The sequence below is a fragment of the Serinus canaria genome, chromosome 5 (genome assembly GCF_022539315.1).
Source record: "Serinus canaria isolate serCan28SL12 chromosome 5, serCan2020, whole genome shotgun sequence".
In the NCBI taxonomy this organism is placed as follows: domain Eukaryota; kingdom Metazoa; phylum Chordata; class Aves; order Passeriformes; family Fringillidae; genus Serinus; species Serinus canaria.
Genome location: NC_066319.1, coordinates 4,417,690 through 4,430,877, shown reverse-complemented (window position 1 = coordinate 4,430,877; position 13,188 = coordinate 4,417,690). Strand labels below are relative to the sequence as shown.

Sequence of the window (13,188 nt, the reverse complement as noted above, 5' to 3'; positions counted from 1 at the left end):
ACACTCCTGGCGCAATCCTTGGGGGCTGATGTATGCACCAACACTCAAACTCGGGCAGTACGGCAATGCTGGAGTCTACTGTAAATAACCAGGAGAGAAGGTTTCTTCCTTTTCTCTTAAGAAAAAACGGGAGAAAGAGCAGAAGAGCCAGAAAGCGACACCTTCAATCACCGGGCCGAAACAGATCTGCGGCGGCCTCAGAGCTGAGCAGGGGCAGCCCGGGCGGGCACGGCATGGAACCGCGGGCTGCCGGCGGGCCCTGAGCCCGATACCGCCCGCGAACCCGACCGCTCTGCTCTCCCCGTGCCGTCACAGGGAGAATTCCCTATGGAACACCGTCCGCTCAATTCACTACCGGGGCCACCCGCGCCTCCCCGTTCCAGCCTCCGCCCCGGCGCCGCCCGCCCCCGCCGGGCCCAGGCCGGGGCGGGCACTGCCGGCGCTTCCTCCGCGGGGCCTGTGCCTGCCGGGGCTCGCCATGGGGCAGTGCCTGCCCTGCATGGGGGGCGCCGTCAAGGACGTGGTGGAGACGCCGGACCCGGTGAGTGAGGGACGGCGGGGCTGCCCCGGCCTTGCCCGCTGTGTGTTAGCGACGCCCGGCGCGGCCGCGCTGAGGGGAGCGCGGGGGGCGGTCTCTTTCCTTCCTTCCTTCCTCGCCAACATGGAGGCCAGGCCGCGGTGCCCCGGCAGGCAGGGGCTGTGCCGGGCACAGGGAGCCGCTCCTTGGCCCCCGGGCTGGGCTGGGGACAGCTGTGGGCCGGGACACCCGGGGCAGCCCGCAGGTCGGGGCCTGGCGCCCTGGAACCTCCCGCTGCTCGGCGCCGCGCTCACCCGTGGGCACCGGGGCTCTGTGGGGACCGGGGTTCCCCTCAGACGTGTCAGTGCATAATTGTAGCCAAGGCGAGCTTTTCCTAGTTCACTTTTACAAGAAATAGGAAAAGCTGTGCTTTTTTTCCCTGGTGGATAGCGATGCTCACTTCTAACTAGCCTCCACTACGTGACGTTTTTCCTAGGTGAGTAAGAGCCCCTGTCTGTGTTCGTACCCTGAGCTGAGGATTTCTGGGAGAGGAAGCATTCCCCTTTCCAGACTCTAAAAGGATGTTTCATACACTGCGTGCCATTTCAGCCCAGGCTGGATTTTTGGAGTGAAGGTGCAGAGCAGCTGAAGAGTGATTTCTGGTGGGGTTTGGCTGTATCTGTGCCAGCAGCTGCTCTTCTGGCATATTAGTCTCTAAAAACACTTGGTTCTTGCAGGCTGGCTGTGCAGGGAAAGATGATGCTAATTACCTTGAAGTTGTCATTTTGCGGGAGTTAGTGCCGCAGATTTGAGTTGTACTTAAAAATTAAGACTTGAAAAAGAATGCAAAGTCTATACTGAAGTAGAATTTCACTGTCTTTAACATTTTATCTAGGAAGTAAAAAGAAGACAACTAGCAGAAGCCGCAGAAAAGAGGCAGATGGAGGTAATGTCTGATAAAATGTCATTTGTTGAAATTAGTTTTAGATGACTGGTTTATGGGGAGAATGGCTGTGGCTTCTCTGGTGACACTGGGTATCATGTTTGGATTGTGGGAATTGTTGGGTAGTGCTTTCCAGGTATTATTAATGTTGTACATTTATACCTTTTTTATATCTATTAAGAATTTCACAGGTAGGTGCTCTAAGACCATTGCAAAGTAACTGAGCTTGTTTGGATGGGAGATATTGTGCAGTAGTTTATAAAACAACCTAAGAACTGGAAGAGCAACTTCAACATTATTTTTTCTATGTTCTAAGACTTGAAACAAGAGATGGAGAAATATTCAAACCAGAGGGGTCAAACCCTTGTTGCAGTGGCAATTTCAAGTGGTACTGCCCTTGTACTTTTCTTAAAAATGCAGGTTCTGTGCACTTGCAGTTCTTCTTTATCAACAAGGCAACAGTTTGAACATGTTTATAAGCTCAGATTCCAGCAAAGATGTAGCATTAACTTAAGTCTTTTGTCTTTTTAAGGTTGCCAAGCTTTAACTGCTTAGATCTCTTTAAAGCTAGAAGAGGTAGGATACAAATGTTGTAGCAGAACAGCCAACCTGTTTTTTTTTTTCCTTACATACCTGTAAAAGCACTTCTAGCACATACTCTTATTGTAGATTTGGGGTGGTGTGTCTTGGAGACCACAGCTGAACTGTGAAGAGCCAGGATTGTTATTTGTGTGACTGTCAGTGACATTACATATTGAATTATGGATTGGTCATTATGCAAGGGGGCCACGCTGACCTGGTTTGAAGGGAGTTCAGTAAATAATTGGAGCAACAGCTGAGTGATGCATGAGACTCCTTAAACCCTTTGATTTTGTGTCATTCTATGTACTGAAAGCAATCCACATGTTGTTCTTCAACCACAAATGGGTTTCAGTCACAAAGAGATTTTTGAGCATTAGTGTAGGAAATAGCTAGCTCTTAAGTGGGTAAAAAGCTTTCCTGAGAGGGAGGAGAAATGAAGCAGTTAGGGTCGTGGATGTCCTTGAAGCTTTGTGGGACCCATTATGCTGACAAAGAAAAATGGAGGTATCACTCTTGCTTTTTGTTTTTTGGAAGACAAAGAGATAAAGCATCTACCAGGATTTTTCAGGACAGTGTTTGAGGTCATTTTAGCCTCTGAATGTTGGGTGATGGAGATGTCTTGCAAGCAGCCCTACTTAGTTTCACCCTTGTGAGGGGACAAGAGAGTAGATGAGATGTCCTTCCTTCTCTGCTTAGTGTTTCCTTGTACATGTTTCTTAGCTGCTCATTATCCCTCCTGACATCATATGAGCTGTTCTTCCTTTTGGGGTGCTGTAGAAAGTTTGGCCTTCCCAGTTTCCAAAGAGGCAGAGAACATATGGACTAAGTAGGGTGTTATGTTGTTATTTGCTGGTAAGATTTGTCTTGGTACCCCACTGAGAATTGAGCTTGTTGTCAGGACCTTGAAATTCAGGTGAGAACGTTGCTGGTTTGCCTTGATAGATTTTAGCATCTTTTGTATAAGTTCTGCTATGTTATTATAACCCTAAACTTAGATAAGAATCAGTTTTTAAAACATTTCCCTTTTTTTTTTTTTTGCTCTATTTCGTGGTGTTAACTGTAATTGAGATGCTCCTGCCATCTAGTCCAGATTGCCATTAAACAGTTCCACAAGGATATGAAGCGTGCAGATTTTTCATTTCATTCTGCTTCCCACACACCCTGTGACATTTTGAAGGGTGGACTATCATGCAGGGTATTTCTCACAGATCACAGCTGAAAAGTTTAACTTCTTCACAGCCTGGGCTAGCACTACTAACACAGGTCTTTTCTCCCCTGTTCACGAGGGTAAAAGTAGGCCCTGACACTGAAAAAAACAGACTAAAAATTTGTGGGCTTTTGGGAAGTTCTGGTCCTGCATCTGAGAATTAAATATCTTCACCTGGATGTAAAAACAAAGGGAAACAAAAACACCCTCACTTACCTAAAGTTTGCAGAATGAGGAAATATCCTGCAAGGGCTACCTTGATGGAATATTAGCATTCCTAAGTGCTTCAGTCTTTTCATGCAAACCACAGTTCATAAAATAGTGTTGCCAACACTTGTAGTTTGGTTTCTCTCCAGAAAAATAGCTACCTTGGTCTTACTCAAATCTGTTTTCTCCCAGGCTTCCTCTCGAGGTATTAAGAATGTTTCCTCTGTAGAGCAGAAGAAAAAGAAGCAGGAGGAAATAGAAAGAAGAATGGCAGCTTCACGTCCTGGGGGAGAAGGAGGACTGAGAGTAAGTTTAAAAAAGCAACAATGTGATTCAACCATCCATATATTCGCTGTGAAAATCTGTTTTGTCATGTAGAAGATTGAATAACTTGGGGAAAAACCAAGAGGAAGGGAAATGGAATAGAAATGGAAGCATGTGTCATTGTCATGGAGTGCTCTTAATGAGACTTCATCACTTCTTCCCAATTTCTGCATACATGATACCTGAGTTTTACAGTCTCTCAGCACTGGGGCCCTCATCACTGTGTTACCCTGTGCTCAGGGTTCCTTTTCAGTGCAGCTGAGATTGTCTCTCTTCCTTCAGAGCTTATAGAAAACATCTGAACTGAGTAGGGAAATGGTTTTGGCTTTATGTGTCTCTCATCACAAAAGAAACAGTGTTGGCATAAAACTACTACTGTTGCTATTGTAATGTGACCTTTACCTCAGAAGGCCAGGCAGAGAGTGAACAAAGAATTACAACTTTCCCAAACAATAGATGTATCTGATCATTGAAACTCAGCCTTCCTAAGCCTTCATCTTTTGCCCTCATGACCGTACATGATCCAGGAGGCAGGAGTTTGTATAAGTTGCCACTGATACACTGCATGTCCTTCACTTGCTGGGATAAAAGATTATTGAGAATTTAAAGGTGAATGGAGAGTTTATTGTAGTTCGACAGCCTTACAGTGTTTGTTTGCTTTGGGATTTCTTCCTTTCTTTTCCTTATCTTCATACAAACCTGTGGTGTGCTTTGTTTCTTTCTTCAGTGGCAGGTTGGATAACACATGAGTTCTGAAGAGAAGATGATTGATGTTTACTGCCAGTAACTTGTCAGTTTCTGCAGCCCAGTGGCACTTACTCATCATGTGGCTTTTGCTGTTTACCTCTGAAGACTCAGCAGTACTTTGCCATTGTGGGACAATGGATGTGGAAACATTCACAAAGAAGCCTAAGAACTAATTCTGAACACTATGGTTTTGCCAATTTCGTTTGTTTGTTTCCATGCATGTTTTATTGCTTCCGTGTCAAGACTTCCTGTCAGCTGGAAGTGGCCACCTTACGTGTAGTCAGCCAATATGTGTATACTGTCTGGCCAGTTGATGTCTGTCTGTCTGTGTAAGACTGACCTGAGCAAGCTCAGGTGCCCACCTGTTGGTTTTGATGCTTATTTCAAGCTCTACAATTAAACTTTTCCCCAAGTCCTCATGTAGAAAGTTTTTCACATATGTATGTATTTAAATATGCAGATGACAGCATTTCTTTTCAGTTTCCTATTGACTCTTGCACTGCTTAGGAATTTAGTGCCTTTTTGAAAAAAGAAAAGTAGAGTCATGGCAGGTCCTTACAAATGGAATAATTTTGTGACTAGTAAAAGAAGAAATAGAAACCTTTATAAATCCTGTGTACTTAGCTCAAGAATGCCATTTTATGATGTGTGTAATAATTGTTCTCGTTTTCTCATGTGGGTTTCTTTTGAGTCTGTAAGTATTTATAATGAACACTGAAAGTTAAAACATGAAATTAAAAATCCTGTTCTTAGTTGTATTCATTTATTACCACAAGAGGGCAATGCTAACCTCAGGATTCTGAAAAGCAAACAGGAAAACAGCTACTATGCCATCACCTTGTTCACTTCCAAAAGTTTGTGGTATCTATTTAGGTGGACTACTTCCAGTGCAAAAACCTTTTCTTTTCCCCAGAGAGCATTATGCACATTATAAATGGGCTCAGTACTGCAATTGCTGCATTTCTGACCTCCTCAGGACATAAAGGCTTTTTTCCCTCCCCTTGAACTATGTATTTTGTCTTTCACATCTCAGTACTGCCCAATGTTGTCCCAAGAGTGCGGTCTTGACACAGTTTCCGAGCTTAGCCTTCAGAATTGAGTTGAGAAGGGACAACTTTCAATTTTAACATAATGGTGTTTGGGCTGAAAAAAGCAGGATACTTAGCTGAAGGCTGCCTTCAGTTTCCTTTGATTGCTGGCAGTTGCTCTCTTCAGTCTATTAACTGTTCATAATAATTCTAAAGTCTAGTGAAAATGCATTGAGTTATAAAAAGGTATTTCAGACATTAATTTGAAATGAGTAGGTGTCCTACAAGACACTTAAGCAGCACTTACACTTTGTTGGTCACTTGGGGTATTTAAAACTTTAAACATTTTCTTCTTCATTCTCTGTCAAATGCTCCTTTGAAATTGCAAGAGGAGCAAATAACCATGTCTCTTGTCATCCAAGCCTCTGCTGGCATTAGTGCCATGAACACCCATTTAAAGCCATTGGAAGAACCTGGGAAACCAATCACATTCTTCTCTCTCTCCATCCTTCATGTAAAAGCCAGAGCTGTCTGTGCTTCTTAAGAGACCTAGTTTTGAATGGTGGATTTATTCTATGGCTAAGGAACCACATCAGAGGATGTGGGAGTGTTTAGGTCTAGGTTATCAATCCCCTACAAAGCTGTTCCAAAAGATGTTCCTATACCAATTGTCCAAATGGCCAGGCTTAACTGACTGGGCAAACATTTGAGTAAATAAAGCCACTCACTGTTGGTTTAAGTTTTGTGTCAGTTGACAGTGAGAGCAGAAAGCACTGCAGATCAGCAGTGCACAGCTGATAGCAACCTGCCTTGTACCACTAAACAGCAAGGCTGAGAGCCACGCAGATGAGAGTTCTCTCTCCTTTCCTGTCTCTTATCCCTCAATCCTGGATATTTACTTCACCTCAGAGGCTGTTAAAATGCACCTTTTCACATAGGTTATCTAGATGGTTGATATTTTGTTTACATCAGTACAACTCTTTTTTTTTTTTTCCTTCATCTTATGAAAGTGCAGTCTTATATTTCAAAAGCTGGCAGGCCAGAGCCCAGTGCTGGTACCCTGGGCTGAAAAGCTGACTCTCCATGACTGTGATGGCATCATCTTTGTTGCAGTAACAAAGTGAAACAATTTGCTGCTCCATAAGGTTAAAATACAAAGATTATGCTAGAATGTTTGTTGCAGGAAATTCCTGAAATTTGGGAAGACACAGAAGCAATGTCTCCACAAGGATGGGCAGCATCACAGCGGGCCCTGAGGAACACAGATGACTTCAGCATGTGGATTTGGCACAGTGGCAAGACTACTTGAGACACAGCTCATCAGGCACAAGCAGTTTTTCCAGAGTCTGGGAGAGCCTGTCCAGCCCCATCACCATTTGTGTGTTCCCACCTTGCCTTAGCTGACACACCACAGGCAGAGCAAAGCACAGCACTGTGCCTCCTTCCCTTGTCAGGTACTCTCAGGCTGCTGCCAATGAGCAGTACAATGTGTAAGCCCAAAAAGAACCCAAGGAGATGCTTCTGTACCTCTGTGGTGTAGCAAACAGCTCATCTTCCAGATCTGAAGTAAATATGTGAAATAAATTCAGGATTGAGCCTTCAGTCACAAGAAACTTGCTGTACCTTCCCACACATAGATTGCTTTCTCATTTCACTCATCCCCACCAACAATCCTTTAAGTAGCTGCCAGAGATTTTCCATATCACCTCTAAATTGCCGTTGGAAAAAAAGGTGGTACTGCAAAGGAAGGAGCAATTATCCCTCTAATAAAGATGGGAAAACCCCTATCCTCAATCAGTGATGTAAATAATCCTGCTTAGGAAAAAATCTCCAGGTAATGCATGAATAGCAAGGTGACAGAATGCACTTCCTATAAAGAGCAATAACAGATATCACAGTTACATTTCCAAACCAGCTTTGAATGGCTTCCAGCATGATGAGTCATATTTGACATTATACAATAATAATGTTCTTTCTAAATAATTTTACATCATTTATCCATTTTAAGATTAGGCACAGTTTATTCACAGGCATCTCCCGTGGGGTTTGGTCTGTGAGGACTTTGAGAAAAGGCTTTGTTGTAGCTCCTACCACTGAAAGTTTTTAGGACTTCAACCTCCTCAATATTCCCATTCAGCCAATTTACACAGCAAGATAGTTAAAGCCACTACATCATGGAAAATGACCTCAATTTGTTCTGCCCCTGTCACTGCAACAAGGGCTGGACGCCTTTGAGCAAGATTCTGCTGCTCAGCTTTACCTTTATAAATTGAGCCACAGGTTCCTAATAAATTTCCCAATTCCTGCATTGCTACAGGACCTAATCCACAATGAAAATATTATTTATCAGATTAGCAGCACTTACCTCCAGCCCCCTCTTCCAGACTAACCAGCTTCCTGCATGTCTTTGGTTGGTTGTTTTATTGATGCTTTCATTTCCTCCTCTTATTCACACCCACATCAATGCAGTCAGAAGCAGTAAGTCCCACCTGCATGTTTTTTACATCAGGTGATACTGGCAATACTTTAAAATAAAATCCTATATTCTCCCATTCTGGAACTGGCAAAGTTGAAGTTTTAAGTTGGGAAGTGTTTTAATGTGATTTTTTTAAAGATATTTGAGTACCTCAAAACAAAACAAATATTATTTTAACATGTACAGTCCAAGCACAAAAAGGGATTCCTGTTCAGTTTAAAATTCTGATTTGCATTTACTGGGACTATTGAAGTTTACTATTAAAATAAACTTACAAATACCTTTTTTTATAATTATCTGCTCTGATTTATTAATATGTAAACAATTTCAAAGATTTTAAAAAAACAACATCCTATTAACAACACAAACTTAGTCTTGCATGATGGAAATAAAGATTGAACTGGAAGATCTTGGAAATCTTTTCAACCTCAATGATTCTGTGAAATCAATTAAAAACCTAGCCTTTATTTCTAAATAAACATCTCACATTTCCACGAGTGATTTTTTTTTTCCTTCCCTTTTCATTTGAAAACAGATCTCTCAGTGCTTATATTAATATCATGATTTTTTTCCAGCTATGCCACATTTTTTATAAAATGATGCTGTTTGTGGTCTGCTTTCTGCCCCCTTATGGAGGACATATGACAACTTCTGTGACAACTGAGACTTCCTATGGCTTTTCAAAAGATTCATTGCTGCATATGTGTTTCATCTTCCTAGAAAGTGTTTAAAAATAAGAATAAAAGGCTGCAACTTTGGAATTATGTCCTGCTGCTTTGTCTGCTGCACCAAGCAATTGGGAACTGTTTGTATTCAGCAGGTTTTTTTAGATGGTGAGACTTTCCCACAGAAGTGAGATCCAACGTGCTGACTTTAATAAGGCATGGAACATGAAAGGTGGTCTTGACCCTTCCTAGCCCACAGACATTTTGCTGTTAAAGGCCACAGGAGCAGATCATGAGACCATTTTAAAAAATTTAACATCAGAAAATAGAGAAAAATACTAGTCAGGACTAAAAAAAATATTTCCAGGATGCTTTTGAATTTTTTTTCCTGCAAAGAAAAATTAGTTTTGAAAAAATATGGGTATTTCTGTGTGCAGAAATAGCTTTGTTTGTGCAACTCATTATTAAGGCAGCAAGCAATGCTGTGCATTGCAGGCATCCAGTCAGCAGCAGCAAAGTGTTGCCACATTTCCCTTCACAGAGAAAAGCAAGGCACAATTCTTCCCAAGGATTTCTGGGTTTCACATTCTCTGAACCTCAGAGAAAGGGAAAACACAATTCTGGTCACTTGCTGTGCCTGGGTTGTGCCACAGCAGAATGGAACATGGAGATTGTTTACCCAAAGGGATGAAATGTTTTGTGTCCTTGGCCTGTCAGAGCCAGCTCTGTGTGTGAGCAGGTGTGGGCAGAGTGAGTGCCTGGCAGATTCAGTTTTGATGAAATGTATAATTAATATAATATAATATAATATAATATAATATAATATAATATAATATAATATAATATAATATAATATAATATAATATAATAATATAATATCATCAATATAATATAATATAATATCATATAATATAATATAATATAATATATTCTAATATATTATCATATAATATATTATAATATATTATAATATATTATAATATAATAGTAATTAATTAGCCGTCTGATATCCATGGAGTCCTTCTCATCATTCTCTCCCCTTTGTCAGAGTCACCTTTCATTTACAAAAGCAAAGTAGAGATAAGTGACTACAAATAATAAGAGATTCAAAATGAATGAGTGTTTTAAAAATTTTATTTCATTTTTAAATTTGTACAGTCAGTGAAACAATCCTATAAAATGATTTTTCTAGGATGTTACAAGGCACATAAATTACCAAATATAAACATAGAGAAGTAGCCAAAATAATGAAATAAGCCCACATACACCTTTAGCTATGTTAGAGGTGTGTGAATGATTTTTGAGAATGTGAATCACTCTATTTACAGGGTAATGAATATTTCACATTTAACAATAACCAACAACATTAAAAAGAAGGGGAAGGAAAAGTTCACATCCAAGAACAGAGCCATGTTTTGTGACTCCAGAGGGACTTTCATTTTCTGAAGCTCCTCCTTGGCTCTGAGGGCTGTGCACCTGTTACTGCTTCCCCCATGGGCTGCAGAACATCACCTGGTGTGACCAACCAGCTCTACTGCCTGGCACAGGGAGGGACAACCTCTCCACTTCCCCCTGCTTCCATATGGGGCAGCTTTGGGAAGAGCAGAAAGGATCTGCACATACATCAAACACTCAGCATTGTCTCCAGCCTTAAATAGTAAAATGGTGTGAAGGGGTTTCTTGGGCTTTTTAAGGAATGGCTTTGAGAAGTTGTTTGGCATGCAATAAGCCATTATGATCTACTAATTAAGAAAAGATGGTAAAACATACAAATAGTCAATTTTTATTTCATTTCAAGAGACATTACCAAATAATTTCTCCAAATACCCAATTTCAACCTGCATATATATATTTCAACTAGACTAACAGTCAGGGATAAGATTTTGTTACAAACCTTACAGGGATAAGATTTTGTTACAAAGTTATAAGATTTTGGTACAAATATATTTCATTGTGTATTTTCTTCTGTTTACAGGATCCACTCCTTTATGTAGCTCTAAGTATACATTCACATAATAGAGAGTAATAATTTGGCTAAAAAGATATGTCTGTTTATTATCCCATTGTAGTAATTTGCCTACCAAGGGTAATTTGCTATAAAAGATACAGTACTAGAAATAAATAGTTCTAAATTCAAAGATCTTCAAAATGGGGTGTCATTTCCAGTCTGTGTTAAATCTTCCCAAGTCCTTTTAAAGCATTAACTAAATTCACTACACTTGGAAGAATAATTTGGACCTACCTACATGAAGTCACTCTCACATGAGAAGTTTATTTCACTTAATTTCCTTCTTGGTTTTGTAATGGGCAGAAACAACCAGATAATTGTCTGGGTTGATGTCCCTGATGTTTGGAGACTTGCTCTGGATTGGAGAGGTTTTCCCATCTACCCGGGAGATCTGGAGCATTCGGCATGGGTCGTGCTTCAGCAGGTAACCTGCAAAAGTCTCCCAGCCTCCTCCAACACGAACCATCACGTGTTTGTTGTGCAGCATCTGAAATGGCAGAGGCAGGAAAAAACACAAACACTCTTGAGAGGCAGCCATTCACTAAGAAATCAGGATTTTTTTGCTGTAAAAACCTGCTTGCTTTAATTGAAAGCCAAAAAACATATGATGGTAGTACAAAAAAGGAAAGGAAATACTGTACAATAAAAGGAAAGGAAAAGAAATAGTGGAGTGGTTTTTATTTGCATTTCTGTTGGGAAGGATGAAAGTTTGACAAGAAAGTCTCACAGATAGGTGTGATTGGCAGAAAGATTTTTACATGTAGAATCTGAAGAAGGAATAGAGATGGAAGCAAGTTTTGATAGAGAAGGAAAGAATTGCTGAGCCAGCCTGACTGGATACCAAGGAGGCAAAGGGTGTGTTGGTTAGAAGGGGTTTTATGGCTTAGGGCAAAGGATAAACCCACCCCAAACCAGAAGATGTTTTTACCAAGCAGGAAGAGAGCACAGGCAAACAAGGCAGCCAATGTGGCAAGTAGAAAAAAGAATTTTCCACTGCAAGAAAATTGAAAAACAACTTCTGGCTGAAACTGTAATGTACTGACTGTGAGTGATTGGAGAACATTACCATGAATATGGGAATTACAGGAGTTATGATAGGCTATAGATAACAGTTAAGGTATAGATTGGTTCTGCTGTATGAAGATGCTCAGCAAAGAAAAGTAAATAATGCAATGTAACCAAAGCCAAAGGGTCTCCAGGCCTGCTGCAGCTGGAGCTGACAGCTGTGGGCACAGCTCTGTCACCCACGGCCCTGGACTGCTGTGACTCTGGGATGGAATAAACTGCATTTTGGAGAGCCCCTGGAGTCCCACATCCCTCACTCAGGCTCTTACACATTTTAAAAGTAAATAAAAAAAAAACTGTAAGAAAATGAGCTGGTATTTTAAACTAAAGATTTTCATTTTTTATGTAAATAAATGCTACATGTTCTTCTAGTCCTATAGCATGGAGTCTATCTGTTCTTCATGAGTTTAGTAGAAATATGAATACTTCAAAATTATATTTTTTAAAATATATTAGTAAAGATACTGTTTTATATTGAATTGAAACTGGGTTTTCTTTACAGGAGTAGTGAAGGGCAAACAACCAAAACAATTTCTCCTATATCTGAAAAATTTAGAAAAACAATTTTTAAGAAAATGAAGTTACATTTATTTTAACAATTAAGTTTTGCTGACAATACATTCTAATAAACTAGTTTAATGCTGTAATTAAAATATCCACGAGGTACATCAGAAGTAATTTATCTGGGTTTGGAAACACCTGAATTTTCTGCCTTAATTAGAATAAAATTTTTCTCCAAGTGCCAGTGCACCTTCTCCCTTGCTTACCCTTGAATTCAGTTGGTGATTTTACTCATTTCTCCCTTTTGTTTCTCCATGCAGAACAGTAAAATACATACCAGTGAGGTATCAGAAAGCAGCACATTCTATATTTTATTGGTTTATTTTTTAACCAGTGTGAATACCACATTGAAAAATGCTTTGATCAGGATATCTCATGAAATGCTGAACAACATTTAGCTGTAGTACCAGAAAACCAAAACTGGTCCAGTAAGAGGTGTCTAGAAGACATTTGACAGTTTTCATTTAAAACCCTGCTACATAAGGAAATTCTTGCTTGTGCACTTTGGTTTTTATGTGAAGCACACTGTGCAGCAATTATGAATTCTGGAAACTAAAGTTACTTCTGATCCATTGCAAAGAGGTGCTCAAGCACTCTCAGTTTAATCAGTATCTCCAGGGTTGTGTGAATGTTCTACAATAGCTGCACACAAATGAGGTTTTCCTCTGGATTGGTGACAAGAAGGCAAAAAATTAACAAAAAAAAACCCCTCAACCAAAGAACCCCTCACCTCAACCTATGCTTTGAATTCTGTGACATAAGGAGATTCACCTGGAGTGAAGAAAGCATGGCCAGCTGTCCACCTTACTGAAGTCTGAAAATCAGGTTTATAAGGAATGGAACTCTTCATTAGAATAA

At 40.5% G+C, this 13,188-nt stretch overlaps 2 protein-coding genes across 3 annotated transcripts in view; one reads left to right on the top strand and one right to left on the bottom strand.

The window, feature by feature from the left end:
- Positions 1–408: 408 nt before the first annotated feature.
- Positions 409–5,271, top strand: SVIP (small VCP interacting protein). The gene is made up of 4 exons (XM_009098713.4): positions 409–541; positions 1,413–1,463; positions 3,649–3,762; positions 4,508–5,271. Exons 1-4 carry the CDS (start codon positions 479–481, stop codon positions 4,520–4,522), a joined length of 243 nt encoding a protein of 80 aa, XP_009096961.1. The 5' UTR covers positions 409–478; the 3' UTR covers positions 4,523–5,271.
- A 4,822-nt stretch (positions 5,272–10,093) lies between these two features.
- GAS2 (growth arrest specific 2) overlaps positions 10,094–13,188 on the bottom strand; it is an 87,455-nt gene continuing 84,360 nt past the window's right edge. For both annotated transcript variants that reach the window (XM_050974869.1, XM_009098714.4), the window contains exon 8: positions 10,094–11,191. In XM_050974869.1, the coding sequence (XP_050830826.1) occupies positions 10,973–11,191 (219 nt within the window). In that variant the 3' untranslated portion in view covers positions 10,094–10,972. The remainder of the gene's footprint in view (positions 11,192–13,188) is intronic.

What these genes read in the sequence shown, in the direction of transcription:
- SVIP (XM_009098713.4), top strand. Translation starts at nt 479, where the DNA reads ATGGGGCAGTGCCTGCCCTGCATGGGGGGCGCCGTCAAGGACGTGGTG. An exon ending in TGGTGGAGACGCCGGACCCG is followed by an intron (nt 542 to 1,412) that starts GTGAGTGAGGGA and finishes CATTTTATCTAG; the next exon opens with GAAGTAAAAAGAAGACAACT. An exon ending in CAGAAAAGAGGCAGATGGAG is followed by an intron (nt 1,464 to 3,648) that starts GTAATGTCTGAT and finishes GTTTTCTCCCAG; the next exon opens with GCTTCCTCTCGAGGTATTAA.